This window comes from Excalfactoria chinensis, chromosome 1, assembly GCF_039878825.1.
Source record: "Excalfactoria chinensis isolate bCotChi1 chromosome 1, bCotChi1.hap2, whole genome shotgun sequence".
Taxonomy (NCBI): domain Eukaryota; kingdom Metazoa; phylum Chordata; class Aves; order Galliformes; family Phasianidae; genus Excalfactoria; species Excalfactoria chinensis.
The window spans coordinates 957235-977088 of NC_092825.1; the positions used below are offsets into that span (position 1 = coordinate 957235).

At 44.4% G+C, this 19854-nt stretch overlaps 1 protein-coding gene across 2 annotated transcripts in view; it reads right to left on the reverse strand.

Moving 5' to 3' along the window:
• NET1 (neuroepithelial cell transforming 1) overlaps positions 1 to 19854 on the reverse strand; it is a 50461-nt gene that overhangs the window by 9511 nt on the left and 21096 nt on the right. The window contains exons 2-3 of one of the 2 annotated variants that reach the window (XM_072347500.1): positions 15280 to 15346; positions 10447 to 10506 (exon numbers count right to left, since the gene is read on the reverse strand). In XM_072347500.1, the coding sequence (XP_072203601.1) occupies positions 10447 to 10506; positions 15280 to 15346 (127 nt within the window). Of the gene's footprint in view, positions 1 to 1749; positions 1939 to 10446; positions 10507 to 15279; positions 15347 to 19854 lie in introns of those variants that run through there. The other variant, XM_072347491.1, reaches the window with a different exon arrangement.

The following is a 19854-nucleotide window of genomic DNA, read 5'->3' on the forward strand; positions in this document are numbered from 1 at the left end:
TCTCTCCTTTTGATTGTATCACTTGACCCAAAGCAGAGGGGGAAAATTCCCTCATCACGGAACCCTCTCCCTTCTCTGAGGTCTGCATTTCAGTTTGGGGTCACATCCTCCCCTTACAGACTGAGCCGCATTGGAAGCTGAGACTCAACACAGTTCGTCTTATGGATAACTTTGGCTCAGCACCACTGATTTTGTTTTCCAAGCTCCGTATGTGCAAACAATGAGCAGACTGTTTCCATGCTGTATTATACTTACAGAAGCTCACATGAGAAGGAAGCCTGCAAAGCTTCCTTAACAAGCTACTGGTGTTAAGCATTACAGCACCCACAATTACAACCCCCAGAGCCCAACTGCACCCTGCTTCCATTCCCACATTCTTTTGTTTCCCCCAAAAACTCCTATTAAAATCATATACACCTTTATGTATAAAAACTTACAATTGGACTCGATGGGTCCCTTTCGACTCGAATGATTCTGTATCACAAACACACACACAAAACCTCTGAGTGCTCCCACTGAAAGGCAAGGCTTCCCCATTAAAGAGAGGAGAACCCCAAAGCGTGGGGTTCCCCTCATTAGTGGAGCTTAGAATCATAGGATCCTTAAGAGTCGGACCTTTAAAGACCATCCAGTCCAACTCCCCTGCAATGCACAGGGACATCCACAGCTCCATCACCTGAATTTCTCCACTCTGCACTGGGAAGGCTTTGCATCTTGCAGCCTCTACACATGAGGACTGAAATGCTTCCCCTTAACAGCACGCACGCATGCAACCTTTACCTTCCTGCTAGGTCATAATTAGTGGTTTTTATAGGGATCATTTACTAAAGGACAACGTCCCAAGTGCCAGCCCCATAGCAAGGCACATAAACATGGTGACAAATCCCAAAACCACGCTTGGTCAAACTTCTCCTAGAGCCAGACATGCAAAAGATGATGGCAACCATCGGCTCGAAGGATTCCTGCTGCAAGTCATTGCCACCTGACTCTTATCTGTAAGATCCACGTGCCAGCTCAACCCAAGCCATCACACTGGGATGGAGATACCCACCCATTGCATTTTGACCAACTCAATGACCACAATAAGGACAATCCAGCCCTGATAGTTTCTGTGGCTCCTGATAGCAATATTGGCTTTGGGGGCTTTGCCGGAGCCCAGAGTCCAAAATGCCACTTCCGATACCCAACATACTGATTACACCATCCAGAAAACACACATCTTTTTAACAAACTAGAGGTGATTTGAAAGACTTTGACTCCTATTGGTTGATTTTACTTCTCTCTCAGGACCTGGTTTGCATTTGGTGCAGTGCAGTTGCCCAAATTTGGCCGTTTTTAAGGCTGGATTTGCAGACGGGGAGCTCAGAGTCCCCCAGATCGCCTTCATTCTGCTCCTTGTTTCTTCTTCCCTATAATCTCAATAATAAAACCCAGCCCAGGGCACCTTATCTCCCCGCCGGACTTTTTACCTGCAGATAATCTACTAGGAATGCAATTAACCTCATCTACATAACAACGCAGCATAGAAATAACAACACTTCCATACCAAGTAAAGCAAAAAAGAAAAGGAAACCCAAAACCAACACTTTTTTTTCGCCTTTTTTTTGGGGGGTTATGAGGCAAACAGGCATCCTAACAAGGAAAAAAAATCCTGCAAACCACCCAAATGCACCATTTCTACCATAAAAAAAGCCCCAAACTCCCCCCCTACCCCAACCCTCCAAGCCCCCCCCCCCATCTCCTCCTCACCTCCTGCTCCCTGAAGGACTGGTTCTGTGAGTCGATCACCCGGATAGTCCTTTTGATAGGGAGGAGCCCCCCGAGCTCATCGTGAGCCACCATGGCGCAGTATCACCCCCCCTCCCCCTTAATCTCAGCGCACCGCTCCGCGCTCCGCTCTCATCCCCGCTCTGAGCTCGGCACCGCGCCGCGCCCCGATCTCACCGCTGGGGGCGGGGCCAAGGCAGAGGCCACGCCCACCTCCACTCATGGCCACGCCCACCTCCACTCATGGCCACGCCCACTCGCTCCGATGTCCCCCTGCCGGGGGGGGGGGTTGGACTCAATGTCGTCTTTCCCTGCGCTGTTTCTCTCCCCAATTCGGCTTTCCCTGCACTGTTTTTCCTCCTCAACCCCCCCAGAGCTCTGAACAGCTCTGCTTTAAGGCAGTGTGATGGTGTGCACCCATAGAAGGTCATGGAGGGGCATTCCGTCACTCCGTGTGATAGAAAAGTGCTTTGGAAAGCTGAAGATTTTCCACTCTTTGTGCTGAAAATAAAGCAGGTGAAGCAAAACATTTGGCTAGTGAAGCACTGGCACGGGTTGCCAAGGGAAGTGATGGGTAGCCCCATCCGCAGAGACGCTCAAGGTCAGGCTGGACGGGGCTCTGAGCAGCTGATGGAGCTGTAGGTGTCCCTGTTCATTGCACAGAGTTGGACCAGATGACTTTTAAAGGTCCCCTCCAGCTTCAATGATTCCCATGTTTTCTCCTCTTGTTTTCCTATTCTCTCTTCCTGTTCACCATCTCACGAGGGCATTGCGACGCTCTCCTCCTGATGGCAGCCTAATTCGTTTTTGCTGCTGCAAATTGCGTTGGGTTTTTTTTTCTGTGTTACGTTTCTGTTTTCTTTTCCTTACCCTCTTGTGTTCAAAAAGCTGGATTCTTGTTTAGACCTGTGCTTTGAAGTCTGCTCTCAGCTTTCAAGGCCCTGCTTGGCACCCGCTTTGCTAGCCAGGGGCTGAGCCTCTCCCCCTCTGCTAACAGGGCAGCCTGTCCCGGCAGGCCCAGCTTTTGGATGCGAAGGGTTTTGTACTCTTTGTTTGTTTGTACAGGTTATATTATTCCTGGCACCGCTGCAAATCTCCAAAGTAAAAGGTGTCTTGAGCTGGTAAAAAGTACATGGGGTTTATTTGGTGGCTGCTTATAGCTGCTGTTTGAAGGGGGAAGGGTGGCAGGAGGATATAGCGATAGGACAAGGGGGAATGGCTTTAAACTAAGAGGGGCGGATTTAGGTCAGGTGTTAGGAGGAAAGTCTGCTTAGAGGGCAGTGAGGAATTGAAACAGGCTGCCCAAAGAAGTGTGTGGGTGCCTCAGTTATAGCTCAAGGCAGGTTGGATGGGCTGGCGGGCAAGCTGATCTAGTAGGGAGCAATCAGCCCATGGCAGGGGTTGGGGCTGGGTGGGCTTTGAGGTCCCTTCCAACCCAACCATCCTATGGTTCTATGATCTTTAAGGTGTCTTCCAACCCAACCATCCTATGGTTCTATTAAGGATATTTCCAGCCCAACCATCCTATGGTTCTATTAAGGATATTTCCAAATCAACCATCCTATGGTTCTATGATCTTTAAGGTCCCTTCCAACCCAACCATCCTATGGTTCTATGATCTTTAAGGATATTTCCAACCCAACCATCCTATGGTTCTATGATCTTTAAGGACCCTTCCAACCCAACCATCCTATGGTTCTATTAAGGATATTTCCAGCCCAACCATCCTATGGTTCTATGATCTTTAAGGATATTTCCAACCCAACCATCCTATGGTTCTATTAAGGATATTTCCAACCCAACCATCCTATGGTTCTATTAAGGATATTTCCAACCCAACCATCCTATGGTTCTATGATTTTTAAGGACCCATCTAACCCAGGCCATTCTATGACATGATTCCATGATGTTGTTAGGATAAACTTCAGTTGAGAGTGGGATGTTTGGGATCATCCAACACAGGATTCTTAGGAACTCGAGGCACAGTGAGTTTCTGTAGACTCTCTGATGGGGCCAATCTTGATTAGTGAGGTCAATGACAACAAATAACCAACAGGACTGTGACTCTGGCAAACCATTCACTGAGTTTGATTAGGGTTTTGGGGTGCATCTAAAAGCCTATTTCCCCTTATAACCTAAAGACAAAGGTTTGTTAAACACACTTTAGAGATCCAGGATCTGTGATCTAAGGGTTGAGAGGGGGGAATGCTTATCAAACCAGGCAGACATCTCTTTGTTCGTAGATGTAGATGGGCTGTCAGCTAAAAACAGGACACAAACAACCAGGACCCTGGAGGAAAGGCATGGAGCAGTCATGTGCACAAAGGCAGCACTTACATGAGTCTTGTTGGAACCAGAACGTGATGTCCTCCTGTGTCCTGAAGCACTTCGTGCCATATTAAGTGTTTTCTGTGACGTAGGAGTTAAATTGTTCCCCTCCCTCCAGAGCCTTTGGGGAAGGGATGGCTCATGGGCAGGGAGATCCCTGTTTCTGCGTGACACCTTGTGAGGGTGGCTCATCTGTGGTGATGCAAGCCCTGGTTGATGCAGACTGCTGAAGTCATGCTATGGAAACTTAAAGCTCTGACCTGACACATTGGGGCTCCCTGTCTGCCTCCTGGCATGGCACATGCAATGACTTACGTGCCCTGGACAATGCCCTAGAAGATGAATTATTGCCCTGGATGAGGTTATTGCACTGGACAATGTGTTATTGCCCTGGACAGCTGCCCTTTGTTCAAAGCAAAGTGTGGTTAAGGCTTTAATACAACACAGTCAACAGCAAGTATTTCCCATCTGCCCCTATAGCAGATGGGATGATTTCTGTACATCAGCTGTACACTAGAATAGACCTCTGTGTAGATCATCAAGAGCTGTTTCGGGGTAAAATCCAACTGCAGGCAGAGCTGTAATGGGTACTCCCTGAACAATGTGCAACACTGAGCATACAGAGGAGGGAATAAATCTGCAGAAGCTTAAAGATAGCAAGGGTAGAAGGTGAGCTTTCACAGGCTCCCAGGCTCATGCTGTTCTCTCTACAGCAATGTCATCACTATGACCTTGGAGCAGCTCAGGGCGTGCTGTGATACCTGCGCATTGCTTCATTGCCTCTGCTCCACTTACAACACAAGCAAGAAGCAGTGAGCAAAGCTGTGGTACTCCAATTAGAGCCAAAACAAATGTAAAAAGAAAGGAAAACCATTCCTTGTGCAGCAGAAGCAATGAAGCCTGACTTACGGATCTGTAACCTACATAAAATCTAGCTTAGATGGTATTTTTCTACCCAGTAGCACCTCGTTCTGTATTTCCAGTGCCCCCTTACTCCTCTATCCTGGCCCCAGATGCCTTTATGCCTTCTTCAACCCCTCTGGGCTCTGGGTAGGGTCTGGCCCACGCTGTGGATCTGAAGCCACGAGAATGCTGTCTGGCTGGTCTCTGCACGGGGTGACGGAAAACAGACGAGTTCTTCCTGCTCTCCTGCCAGTGGGTATTAATAGCATTCCTCACCTGTACTCGAATGTGAATTTTCACTTCTAGGAGTGAGATCCCTTGGTGATTCCTGTCATGCTAGCATCAAATTAGGGAGTCAGGAAGAGTTTGAGTGACGGAGGAATCACCTGGATCTCACTGTTTGACGCTCATTTCTAGCTTGGGTTTTGATTTCCATGGACAAGAGCAGACTGCTGTTACACTGAGATGTTTGCCTGAAATCCTGGTCAGCTTCACACTTACTGCTTTCTTTGCTCCTGTGTGTTATTCTAGGTGGGGTTGCTACTAAATAAAAGTTACCTCGGGGGGTGCTCACACGTTCTTTTGCTATTTTAGCCCCCAAAGTGTTGTCAAATACATTTGAGATTAGAAATTATGAATTCCAGTTTACAGGGTGCAGTTCCTGACTGATCTTAGATTTCACTGCTAAAAAAATTGTTTGCTTAAGCAACGTGTGGTATCTGGCTCAGGGGGTGCCAAGCATGCCCTGCAGACCTCTTATGGCAGCAGGAGTGCTGCCCTACAGCTGAATATTGTCCTCCAACCCCAGTGTCCAGGGTGGCCAGCACTCAACGACCTGATATTCTGCTTCTTTTGGCAGCACTCAAGGAAATCATGTGTGACAACAGCAGACAGTTAATATAAAATCCTAACAGACCTGAATGTGACTTTCAGCCTATGTCCAAAGGAAGTTATTAAAGGACCCTCAATCTCCTCACACCTCAAGTCTGCCCAGGTTACACAGCCCCAGCCATCAGCCAGGGCACTTCAGGTTGCTTTGTTTTATACCTAACCCTACCAGAAGGATGTTTGCTGCTGCAGACGGGAGCCAAAGATGAAAGATGTCAGTTCTGCCATTGCTCGGGGTGAAAAAGACCCGAGCTGGTGCACAACAGCAGCCCAGAGGCAAGGGGTGTTCCTCAGTGGGCACTTTTCCCACTTTTCACAGGTCCTGGATGCCTCCAACGTGACTGACATCTGGATTCAATTTCATCAAAGAAAGAACCTGCGACGTTTTAATCCCTTTGGCGGCTTGAAGTCTCGCAGAAAACGAAAGCATCCATTACATTCGTGGCGTATTCGTTTCCATTGTTGTGTGCGTACAGTTTGAGATCCCGCTTACTAGGAACTGAAATCCAACTGAAAACTAACATTACAGCTATTCTTAATGCGCTATAAATAGCATAACATGCAGAACATTCAAGGACTGGAAGAAATAAGAACTCCGCAGGCAGTCCTCTTCTGTACATTTTCACGTACCCGGAGCAGTCAGACCCCTGCTGCTGTACACAACACTGTTTACTGTCCATGAGCTGTGTTTAACATTCCACTCTCTGATATTTATATTCAGAGCCGAATTCGGAGCAGTATTCTGGAAAATGAGCAAAAGTAGGCGATGACCCATCCAGAGACTATTGGGTCATCTGAAATGTTTACGAGCTGGTCTGGAATCCAGCATTTATTTTGGATGGTGGAAGGTCACTATAATTAGCTGCCATTCAACTCCATTATCTAGTTATAAGTAGAACAAAAAAAAAAAAGCCATCCCACGATGCAAGATTGCATTTTTACTGGAATACAACCTACAACATTTTGCAGAGCTTGGTAGAAAGGGTTACCTCAACTGAATGTTTGTGCGCTCGGCCTAGCAAAGCAATTTCCATCTTATGAATATGAATGTAACACCAGAAAACACAAACCTTCCAAGCCTGTGATATTATTAAACACAACATCTGCCCTAACAACAGGGTAATGGAGCAAGAAGTTGACTTACAGCTCCCAACCTGCTCACGTGCCAAATGTTGTTTTTCAGTTGCAAAGCCCGGCCCCAATGCCAGCGATGTTCGTTTTGATCAAAGTCTGTTTCCAAATACAAATTGGTAACTTATGCATGGGCACGTTCCTGCATGAATCAGACACGCCAATAAAATTCCCATAAAAGTCCTCTACAGCCGTTGTATCTTCGGGAGGGAGAAATGGAGGAGGGAGAGACTGTTTGTGTTCTTTCTTGAAAGCTTGTGGATATATATGCTAAAGAAAGATGTTACAGCTGCAGTTTCTTGCGTTATTTGGTGATGTTCTTTTGGCTGTGTTATCTCTTTCTCAAGCCAAGCTGCTTCTGGGGATTCCGACCATGGAAAGACACTTAACTGATGGCTCTTGATGATCTGGGCTAACAAGAATGCAGACATGTAGGGATTCTCTCTCCCCCTTCCTCTTCTTTCCAAGTCATTTTCTACCTTAAAAACGTTCATGGTTTATCTGCCTTCCCTGGGGAGATGGTCGCTGTCAGCTTTATCGTCATGGCCTCTCTCTGCTGCCAAAACCAGTACCGCTCCAGGGCTTGTTTGGGCTGGACTCCTCTCTCATCCAGGATGAGTAATATTCACACAACTGGTCCCAGAAGGTGAGTAACACTTGGAGAGGCCACAACATGGAGGTTCATGTAAGGGTCTTCATTACGAATTCACTTCCTCTGCGGAATTCCTCCTCCTAAGCCTTAAAAAGACGTCCTATAGCCATCAGAAAACACCATCCAGACCAGACGTTTTTCTTCCAGCATTACTCAGCCTGACTTCGTTTTGCCTCAGGTGAAAAACACTATCACATCCGTGTATTCCTTGTCATACACTGAAAAGTATTTATCCAGTTGCTAACAAACATCAAGATACACACACCTTCAAAAAACACAGCCGCTTCCTCCCGTGAATCATCCACCACCTTAATTAACTGTGGGGTAATATGCAATCGATTAGCAAAAAAGTAGCTCAGAAACCCAACTGAAATGCAAAAATACCTTCCAGTATGGCAGCATAAATATCTGCTTAACAAATTCCTGTCCTCAATTTCTTGTTTGGTTCCCTGCACTGCAGTTCTCCCTTCTATCTTACTCAGACAATTATCAATAACGCATGGTGTATGGAAATGATCTGGGGAGAAAATACCTCCTTTTCCCCCAAAAGGAGTGTGTTCTGGCACATGAGAGTGGGTGGGCTCAGCACTGAAGGAAGCAGATGCCCTACCTGCTTTTATACAACCTCTCAGGTTATAACTTCTCACTCATATTTTGGTAATCTTTGGAGTGTTTTAGGCTGTACGTCAAAGAAGAAGCTTAACAGGCCTAAGAGATCGGCTTCATTGTGGAGCAGGACTATGGGGACAAGGAGTAGGTTAACAGGACAAAATAAACAGGAATAGCCCGAGCATTGCAGACCGTCTGGGCTGCTCCCCTGTCATTTTGCATATCATCTTCCTGGTATGTGGAACAACTATCTACACTATGCAAGTTTCAAACGTCATTAAAGGATTGTTCAACTGCAGGTACGCATCCAAATTAAATGGAACCTTCTCTGCTTATATCTGAAGAACATTCAGTAGGTTGGGTGCCAGGTTTGGGTACTTGGGTGCTCTAAAACAAGATCACTATTCTACACTAGGTAGTGTTTTGCATGCAAAACTTGGTGACCAAACAGCAGCTTGTCAGCTGAGCTATATTTGCTGGGTGAGATAGTGGAGCTGAAATAAGAGTTACGTGATGGAGTTAGACACTTAATATAGACAAACCCTGAAAATCAGCTCCCATCTGTAAGATGGGGGTAAACAATGTATGACCTAACCTACACATAACATCCTTAAATTATCTTGAAATACTTTTGAGACCTTATTGCATTAAATGAAACAGATACTTCTGTGTCTGATGGAGCTAAATTTTAGCCTGTGGGTTCACCCTCATCAAATCTAGACAGAGCAAAACAGAATCTGTACTACCGCATAAGTGCGTGATGAGACTCTGAAGTCCCAGTGATGTGTTTTGAAAATGGAACTATAAATAGCTGATTGCATTGCTTTTAAAACTTCTAATAACCTTGAGGACTGGAATAAAAAAAGCCTGCAGAGGACAACCCAATCCGTACCATTAATGTACTTTAAGAAGGCTACTAGAGTGTGTTTGGTGGGTGTGCCTCAAGCTCTTAAATATCCCCGAGAGCCTGACCCTTTCAAAACAATAAGGTAAAAAGTCAGCTGGAACAAAAGCTGCAGTCTGAACTTTGACTGTTTTAGCCTAGGGATTTCCCTTCTTCTTGGAGGATTCCAGTTAAAACTCTTTAAAAGGCGAGCGTGCAAACTATTGTTGATATTTCAGTTTTGCTTTTAAGGTGATTGCTTTGTGGGAGAATCTCTCATTTATCCAATTTTATCCAACACCCAGGAACACAGAAAATCCTCTTCCCTGAGGGCAGCTTTCTTAGCCACAGCACTCCCATCTACATCAGTAAACCAGAAAGACCTCAGAAACAAAACAAGCCCCAAAACACACTCACTTCAGAGGCATCAGCATTGCTGTGTCAGAGCCCTCTGCAGATAATCTTATCTCTTCCACACTAGGTAATCACAGGGATGGTCTTATCTGGATCAGAAGATCTAGACTAGAGCTGTGGAAGCCCAGGGTTAGGACAATCAGCCATGAAACACTGCCAGCAGTAGCCAGGCTAAGTTAGGCTCATAAATAATGCACAAATGCAAAGCAAGTGTCAGCAACAGAGGATGAGCTGGTCATTAGGTCAAGCAGGAAATTCCCCACTTAGAAATTACTTTTAACTCCAGTTTATTAACCGTAAAACCCACTTGTTAACTCTCACCTCAATAGCTCCCTATTTCTCTTCCTTCCCTTCTTCAGAGAAGTGAGGGTGAGATCACTGGGGTAGATGGAGAGTTGGAAGCAGTTTCCCCTTCAGAAACCAAGCTTGGGTTGTCCGTGGAAAGAGATACGACTCCCTACCCTCAACTTTTTAAGTCGCTTTAATCCTCAGCATTACAGACAATTTACCACCCAGCCAGTCCAGCTTGTTTGCAATACAATGAAGTGCATTTGAAGGGGCTTTGCACAGTTTTCCTTCCCATCACTTGAAAATGCTTATGTTCTTACTAAGTGCAGTTTACACACATTCATTTCACACAACACTAAAACTGTGGTGGATTTAGGATTCGGATGATTAAAAGAGGAGATCACAAGCAGTGTTATGGATATCCACAGCAGGACTCAGCCCACCCCAGAGGTGTAGCCAAGAGTGAACACAGCTGTACCTGTATCTGAGCTCTTGATCGTGAAATGCAAACACAGAAAGTATGGCATTACCCAGTATAAGCCACTGGGGTTGCACAATACTTAGAGCAATGTGTTTTCCTTACCTTAAAGTCAAGGCTGCAAAGACTGACGACATCATCGTCTTTCTCTCGGCGTTTCCTCTTCTGTAAGAAATGAAACCAATTTATAGCAGTGCTCTTGATTTGCAAACAGAAATAAGGCTCTGTTTTTTGGTATAGTCAGCAATAAACTTCAGCATTTTGAAAGAGTTAGATATTGAGGGGGTCAGACTCGGTGATCATTAGGATTTGAGGTCTCTAGGAGGATATCAGGTGATACCATATCCGGTTCTCATCATGGTTAATTATCAGCCTGGATGGGGTTCACAAGTGAGGGATCCATAGATTTTGTCCAGCATAAAGCATTTAGCACTAGGTTAGTTAAAGAGCTGTACACATGTATGTGAGAGCTTTTAGATCTCCTGCTTAATTAATTACAGTGGACAGAGCCAGCAGACAGCTGTGATTGAAGCATCCCTGTCAGGGATGCAGTGGGCTAAAAGAGTAAGCATGTTTGTGGAAGAAAGATGAGGCTTTTGGCTGGGGTGCTCTCAGCTATTTTCCTTTCCAAAGAGCACAAGCTGGTGGAACCATGATCAAAGACATCTGCACCGAGCTTCCTGATACCTCCCACTATTTCTGTGCTATCTGGACTTCAGTGTTATTTTTACGCTATCCAGGTAATGGAAAACTAAATGTGGATTCATCCTGTTGGACTGTGCCATCTTGGAAATCACCTGTTCTGGAAAAAACACGGGTCACAGCATGAATTGTTTGATCACCCACAAAACAAGTTGTTGATTTTCATGCTGTGTTTGACCCTTGTTACTCAAAATTAAATGAGTAGAGGCTGTCTTCTGTCACTTCACTAAGAATAATGGAAATCAGAAACGATGTTGTGTTTTGTGCCTGCCTATAGCAGGGAGTTGGAACTAGAAGAGCTTAAAGGTCACAGAATCACAGAATCACAGAATGACCTGGGTTGGAAGGGACCTCAAGGATCATGTAGTTCCAACTCCCAGGTCCCATCTGACAAAAGCCATTCTAGGATTCTGTATTGATCTGCATGTTACTGGCATGTGTAATAGATTAGGCATTGACCTGGAGAGAACTGCCTCTCAGCAGCTGCAGGGGGAACTACTACCAATTCTGCTCTGAACTCCCATGGTTTCTCTGAAAACCTCATGCTGTTGAGGGGCTGTCCAGGTTCCCTGAAGGGTTTTCACAAACCTGTTCTCTGGTTTCCTAGTCCCTTCATACCAGGTTAGGCTTTCATACCATTCTTAGACTCTAACGTGTTTTCTCACCTGTTTGCCTTATGCCGGCTCTACCATAAAATTAAATACATGTATTTAATGGTGAGATATAGAAGCTCGCTGACACGTCTCTTTTATTTGGGGTTCTGGTGTGGTGGTCTTTTTCTTTTTTTCTCCTCAGTTGATCAAACTAACTCAATAATTGGATTCAACTACAGAGTTCTCCAATTACTTCAGGCAGTGTTTCTGTTTTGTGTTCGGGAAGACAAGATAGTGTCTCTGTCACGTCACTGAGCCCATTCCTTGATACTTGCTAACGGTGGAGGAAAATTATTCTCATGTTAGACATTCTGTCTGACCAAATTGTAGCGCTGACATGGAATTCGTGTCCCAGCACACTCCATACTTTTTGAACAGTACTTTGGCAGGCTTGAGAACACATGGAAATGCAGACATTTGTTTTTTAGGCTCAGTAAAACATTCAGGGCTGGTTATTTATCAAAACCTACAATAAAAGACTGTTATAACCACACCTTTTTGGCCTGCAGATTATTTTTCCCATATGTAAGTCACAGATATTAGCATCTATTTAACAGAAGAGAACTTGCAACAAAGACACCACGCCTTTCTGGTCTGAATATTATTCATTCCTTATGTACTTGAGTATATTAACGTCTTTAACATACAGCTCCAGACCAAAGCCCAGACACGAAAGGAAGGCCAAAGTTTTGTTTTTAAACTGGCTAGACTTATGCAATAAGTATTGCATTGGCCGGACCCCATTTCCTTTGCCCAATATAGTTTCATACAAGAACTGAGACGTTTGAGTACGGAGCCAGCTGTATCATTCCTGTGCTGTGCCAAAACAGAAACAGATTCCAGGAAAATGGTCTCTTCAGACTGCTCCAACCTGGGTGTTTAAAGCCACATGATAAGAAAAGCAACGGCTCTGGTCCTGGTTTCTCACATTTTTGAGACGGTTGCAATCAGAGGTCTGATACATTAACCTTCTCATGAAACTCAAGTCATGTGGAAAAAGTTACTTCGACCGAAGTTATTAAACTGTAAAAAAAAGAACGTGAGACCTGATTTAGGTTCTCAAAGAGGTATTGTAAAGGAGAAGCATTAAAAAAAAGCAAATCAGGAGGGGAAATCTGAATATTCATAGAATCTTTTGAGTTAGAAGGGACCTTTAAAAGTCATCTGGTCCAACTCCCCTGCAATGAACAACAACATCTGCATCTCGACCAGGTTGGTCAGTGCTGTCCAGTCTGAGCTCAGATGTCTCCAGGGAACACCTCACTGAGCAACCCATCCTTCTTAATGGAGAAGAAGGGAAAGCAGACAGTGAGTTACCTTCTTTTCAGTCTGAAGCCCTCCAGAGAGATGGGATGGCTCAAAGCCATCCCTGGAGCAGGCTCTGAGAACCGTGATTGTGTTGTAGATGGCCCTGCTCATTGTAGGGGAGTTGGACTAGATGACCTTTAAGGGTCCCTCCCAGATCAAATGATTCTGTGATTCTGTGTTTTGTCCTAGATTGCATTGGTCTTGTCTTAGCATTGTGTAGCACATGCATTGGTCCTTCTCTTTAAACTCACTCCATCTCTGCAGGCATGAAAACAGCCTTAATGACTGCATGACATTTGGCTTAGCTACCCACTAGTCCTGAAACTCAGGCCAGGTATGTTTCACATGGCTGAAGCACCGTACAAACTAAGGCAGTAAGAAATGCTATTTTTGCATGAGGAGCACATGAGGTCTTGATGGTGGTCATGGGGAACAAAATGCCTCCTTATGAGTTGCACGTGGGAGAGATGACACAGGGAAAGATGACACAGCAACCTATGGGCTGCTATCAAAATAAAGAGCTTTAGTCAGTATACGTCAGCATAATTACATCAGCAAAGCCTCTGAGCAGAGACCTAGTCCCAGGCCATGTAGCAGGGGTACAGCTCAGCAACTGAGATGTACTCTCCTTCAATGTTCATTCTCTCCTCTGTTTTCTTGCCTTTCAGTGGTAGGTTTGTCTGTCCAAGATTAACTTCCAGGTAGCCACAGGAAAGCTGGGATCTCCAGATGAGCTCTGGAGCTCAAAGGTGCTCACTGTAGCAATAAATAAAGCTATTTGGGCTTGGAGGGAGACGTGGCAGACCAGGATGTGGAAGGACATGAAGAAATGCAGATAAGCAATCAAATCCTTCAAACAGCTTCTTTGCTTTTTGCAGTCTGTGTTATGACTACAAAGCCTAGCAATAAGTTCTAACTGTAACAGAGAGTTTAATTGAAGGTGAGTATAGCCAAATAAAAGCAGACTTAAAAAACCATAGAGAGAACGAGAATGACTTGAAACTCAGTCAAAATACTTCTAATTTCTGATGATACAGTACAATAGTTTTCATTCTGAAAGAATGCAATTCCTAGGGCTTTGGTAATATTCAAATGAATATGTTTAATGTAGCTGTAGTCACCAGATGAAAGTTTCTAAAATTAAGCAAAAACCATCAAGTTTTGTTTTTTTTCCATTCCCACGCTGGACTGGTGTTTGTGCAGCCTCAAAATTGCACATGGCTGCCCTTCAAGGCGCAGGCAGCAAAGTGCCTGTCTACATACATGCTTGCACAAGAAGCTCCAGCTGATTTTAGATAGGATTTCTCTCATAAAAGGTAGTCCTGTCCTTTTCCCCACACCCAGACATGTTGTCACACCCATCCTCGTGCCGACGCTGGCATGAGAATAATACAGCTTGTGCAGTCATCTGGATCAGCTCATTCAAAACATTTTGTTTTCTTTTTGGTAAGGCAAAGTTTTTCAGCCAGGTCATTTCTGCTGGCCAACAATGGATGGGATCACTGCTTCCAGGGACAGCAGGGTCAGGTCAGCTTAGGTGGCTCATGGAAATGAGCTTTAAGATAGGAGGACATTTCTATACACAGCACCTAGTTCAGCTGACTAATCACATTGCAATCTTCAGTGCATGAAAGGGACAGACTTAATGAAGAAGCATAAGGTACCCTGTGAAAGTCCTCTGCACCATTCTCCAGTGTGGTCTGTCTTTCTCTATCAGCTCTAAAGACTGAAGCTAGATATGAACCACCTCCTAATAAGGGATACCTGTTAGAGGATGGAAAGCAGAGTACAAGTTTTACAGCAGTAAGACCACACATTTGTTTGAAGTAGTCTCTATACCAAATAAAATACAGATATTTGTACTTAAGACAAAAATCTTCACTTTGACACCAGGTTTTAAATCTTGCATTGCTAGTTTGGTTAGCATGGAGATGTGGCACCGGGGGATATGGGCATGGTGGGGATGCATTGACGTCTGGTCTTGATGATCTTAGAAGCCTTTTCCAACCTTAATGATTCTATGATCTGTTGTAACACATCAGAAAGTGAGAAGCCTATGAAGAAATCATAATCTCCATGATATCTTGCCTTTTCTTCACCTATGAGTGTGAAAAGTGCCCTCCAGCTAAAGCTCAGGAGGCTGAGTGACTCAGAATGTACATGTCTAGCCAGGGAGAGAGAAGAATATGTTGATTTTCTTTCCTCTCCAGGCAGCAGAACCTTCACATCCCTATTCCTGGTTTTGTTCACATGGCCCCAAGAGTGGTTTACTCACCAGGGTGAAGTCCCAGTGTGGTCCTGGAGTGAGAAATGTGAAAGAGCTGCCTCGTCTCAGTGGGCACCTGTGAGCAGAAAAAAAGGATTAAGGTAAATAACTTATGGCTTACTGCATTAATAAACTACATCTGTTTTCCACAGCTTTGATGGTAACACTGGCCCCTCAGCTCCTAGCCCCAAAGTCTCAGAGACAATGACATAGAACGGTCTTTGGGAAGGAGAGACCAAAGGGATTGTGAGTATTCCCTGTGATAACTGAAGGAGTTAGATTAAAAATCCTGGTTTACTCCAAGAAATGACTCTGTGCAGCAGAGGCAGACAGAGTCCTCTCACTGAGCCTTCTTTGACCACAAATCTGGCAATTGTTTTAAATCCGACCAAGAGGAAGGATAATAATGATAATAATAATAATAAACAATAATATTGTGACCTCATTTTCCAAGGTTAATGAAGCTGAAATGAAAGGAAGCACCAAACTGCACCTTTGACAATGCAGCCTTGTAGTTTCCCATAAAGCTACAACCAGGAATTGAGTCGTGGTCTTTCATTAAGTCATTCTTGATCCAAGAAAGTTAAACCACCAGCAAGTAATACATACAATGGACCGTTTGTATAATCCATGCTCTTTGAACAATGGTAAACGAATTGCCTTATGCAAGTCATTTATTGTACTAGCACGGAGTTAAGCAAACAAGTTACATTCCAACTTTCACTGTCTGGTGGACTTAAGGTATGTTTCCAGTAACTATTTTTTAAAGCTTATTCTGGCTGTAGCATGGAGAAACCTTTTTGTCTGTCACTGAGTTTCTGCATGCAGAACTTTAGTCCCAAATGGACCACACACTTTTTTGTTCAAAGACGGCCAGCTGCCTCACTGAATGGGGAGAACTTTTCCCCTTTGCTGTCAGAAATTCAGACAGAAAAAGCATCTCCCTGCCAGCTGCATCCTTCTTCTTTGTGCTGAGATCCCACAGGATTTTCAGAAACCTGGAAAGAAGATAGGAATGCAAATCCTTCCGACTTTCAGGGGACTTACGCACCAGCATTGCTCAGGCATTGCTGAAAATTCATCACCCAGTGCATGAGTAGCATTTAACGTCAACAGCTCTCCATATCAGAAGAGAAAAAGCACTTGTCTATTAAAAGTTTGTGAGGATGCAGTGTTCCGGATTGGTATTTGGAAAATATAAGTCAACCACCCAGAAAATACTTCAGCACTTCGATGAGCACCAAGATAAATGTATTGTGAACCGCACCGTACTGGAAGAAAGATGTGAAGGAAAACAGGATGCTTTCAGTGCTGAGACAAACATTTTATGCAGATGATATACGCTGCAGAGGTGAGTTTATATTAGCAGATTCCCCCCAAAAAATGAGTTTCGATGCTGATCCTTTGCTTATCATCCTTCTATTCATACAAGTGGCTAGATGACTATTTTACTTGCTGAGAAGACATCCAACCAACTGCTAAATGCCTAAGCTCGTTTTGCACTCCTGACTCCAGGAAGGGCAGCAGATTTTGTTTCTCGAGATGACTGTAGAATCATAAAATGACTTGGGTTGGAAGGGACCTTAGAGATCATACAATCACAGAATGGCTTGTATTGGAAGGGACCTTAAAGCCCATACAGCTCTGATCTCCTGCTGTGGGCTGGTTGCCACCCACCAGATCAGGCTGCCCAGGGCTCCATCCAGCGTGACTTTGGGTTGGAAGGGACCTTAACGATTATAGAATCATAGAATGGTTGGGCTGGAAGGGACCTCAAAAGCCACCCAGCCCCTACCCCTGCCATAGGGTGGTTGCCCCCCACCAGATAGGGTTGCCCAGGGCCCCATACAACATGGCCTTGAGCACCTTCAGAGATGGGGCATCCACAGCTTCTGTGAGCAACCTGAATGATGGAAGGTACCAGAACTGGTACCTGGGAACAAAAAGATGGAGCCACTATGTGCAAAAAGGGCTTCTTCACTCCTCAGCTGCGATGAAGAAATGGGTCTGCCAGACACAAGAACACAGACTAGGAATAACACTTTCCTGCAGGTTCTGGGAAGGCTGATGTCCCCTTAGGACTAGTGTAGGAAACATTTCAGTTGTGTCAATGGTTTGTGCACCACAATGTGAGCAGTGAAAATGCAAAGTAAGCAGCATCAATGGAAAATCACAAAGCTGGAACATTTAAAGTGGTGAGAATAGTAAATATGCCATATGTGTTATATATACACGTGCATTTAGATATTTAAATATGTAGATATCTATAATACCTAAAAAGTATAAAATATTTAAGTATAAAAAACAAGGTTTTTCAAAATATCATTTGCACGTACTACAATTTACATGAAGCCAGAGGAAATGATTCCTTAGACCACACTACTTTCAGGTACTTTATTATCAGCCAAAAGCTTTTAATACAATCACATTGTCTGTGATAACTCTCCAGAAAGGAAGGTGGCATTTCCATGAGCTGCATACCAGTACATTGGATGGGGAAGAAATTTCTAGAAGGGAACATTCTTTGGGATTTAAAAGAGTACACACTGCTCAAGAAAAAGAAATCTGGGAACGAGCATTGGATTTCTTTGAAATTTAAAATAGAGTAACATATATTTTTTTTCTCATGAGAAAGAAAAATCCTCCCTGTTTAATCACAACCTGCTTGGCTGCCAAGAACCAAATTTGATTAAACTCTTCTTAAATACAGATAGAAAAGAGATGAATAGTCTACAAACTGTGCCCTGTGCAGCTATAAAGAGCCACCAGAATGGACAAGCCTCAGGCTCTGATGAAGGCGTGAGCTTTCATGCTGGGGAATAAGAGTATGATTTTATTCCGTGGCTCTTGATCTCAGACAATAGAAATGGCCAAGTGGTGAGCTGGAATCCACATGAGGCTTGTAAGCCGTTCAGAGCAGCTCCCAGTCATCCCAGTATGGCTGGGTTGTCTGGGGTTCCTTGCACTGGGGGAGCAGTGGGATAGCAGGCATGGAGCTGCCATGGAGAACCAGATGCAGCTTGGCCCGCTTGTATGAGCGCACTCAGTTCCAAATGGAGATTTTATGAGGTTTAATCAAGTAAGTTTGGCAATAGCAGCTTTTCAAAAAGCTCAGATTTAAAGGTATTCTACACAGTCATCAGATCCTTAACTCTCATAGGTTTAAAGAAATTGCTGTAAAGAAATTGTGTAAATTTCCATTTACGCATCTCCTTCCAATTATGTAGCCATTATAACAGGATTTCAATCCAAAGCAGTGTTTAATTTTGTCCTGTGCGTTATAAGGCAATGTGTCTCGCAGGATTGCCTATGCAATATTTCATTTTCCCCTCTGCTCAAGCTGCAGAGTGGGGATCATTTAGCTAATTGTATGAAGTGCCTCCCATGCTGGCCCTTACAAAAAGCCTTTCTCAGGGTCTGTTGGGAATCCACCCAGAAAACAACCTACAGAGACCATCATACAGGTATTAACCTCTCTGCTGCTATTGCCCAATAGCAAGTGCACACAGCCACTGTTCTTTCATGAGAAGGAGAAATGACTGTGTATGAGAGGCACTAACTTGCAAACCCTCTTAGCATTTTGAAATGAGTCATAGGGGTGAGTAGAAGAGTAGGACCAAGGTTCAGAGGTCTGCTGACAGCTTGGTTTCCAGTTGTCCAGCAGAGACGGAGAGAAATCTCTCCACCTCCCAGTTCATCATCTGAACCTTCTTCTTTACTCAATCACCACAAAAGGCAGGTAATACACAAGCAACCAATCCAATGAGAAAGTTCCCTTCAGTTCTCCAAGTGCCCAACATGTATCTTCTGCAGTAATGGAACAGTTTGTAGACTGGCTGCTCTTTCCTTTTCTCCAGTGGTCCTCTAAGAGGACTCAACCAAGAGGATAAGAGTGCAGAGTGGAAGTCAGAAGCTGCTCCTTCTCTTGTACCAACACCTACAGCGGTGCTGGAATATCCTGATTTCTTACAGGTCTTGATATGACAGACATTTCTCAACTATCCTTTGTTAACAGGCATAAGCCTTTTGTGGTGTAAAGAGTTCTTACTGAGTCTCCATTCTTTTCAAGTCTTTGGCCAAGCACAAGGAGCTGCCATCTGCCAGGAGCTGCTGGGGTTGGATTCTGAGGGCAGCAGACCTCGGTGCTAAGTGGAAAAAGTAAGTTCAGAAGAAGTGGCTTCCACCATCTCAAACTTCATCACACGTATTGCCCGTATCCCTTCTCTTTGCTAACCAAGCCACACTGAAGTATCATTTATGCAAAGATTGTGGGGATGATTGCCTGCAGAATTTTATCCTCCAGCTCTGCCTGTAGCTTTCCTGCTTAAGCCTGCAAAGCTCTCCAAAAATACAGAGCCAAATTTAGTCATCTGCATGATTACCACGTGTATTATGTGCAAATGGATGACTCATGATTGCAGTGATCAGCTGGGCATCCCTTGCAAGGTCCCTCAAGAACGCGAAGACAGCACTGGTGAAAGCAAGGTCAACGATGATCGCAAGAGCAATCCTGGAAGTTTTACCTAACACATCTCATAACGCAGCAGGAGAAGAAGCAGAGCGGTGTGATGGAGTGCTGCACTG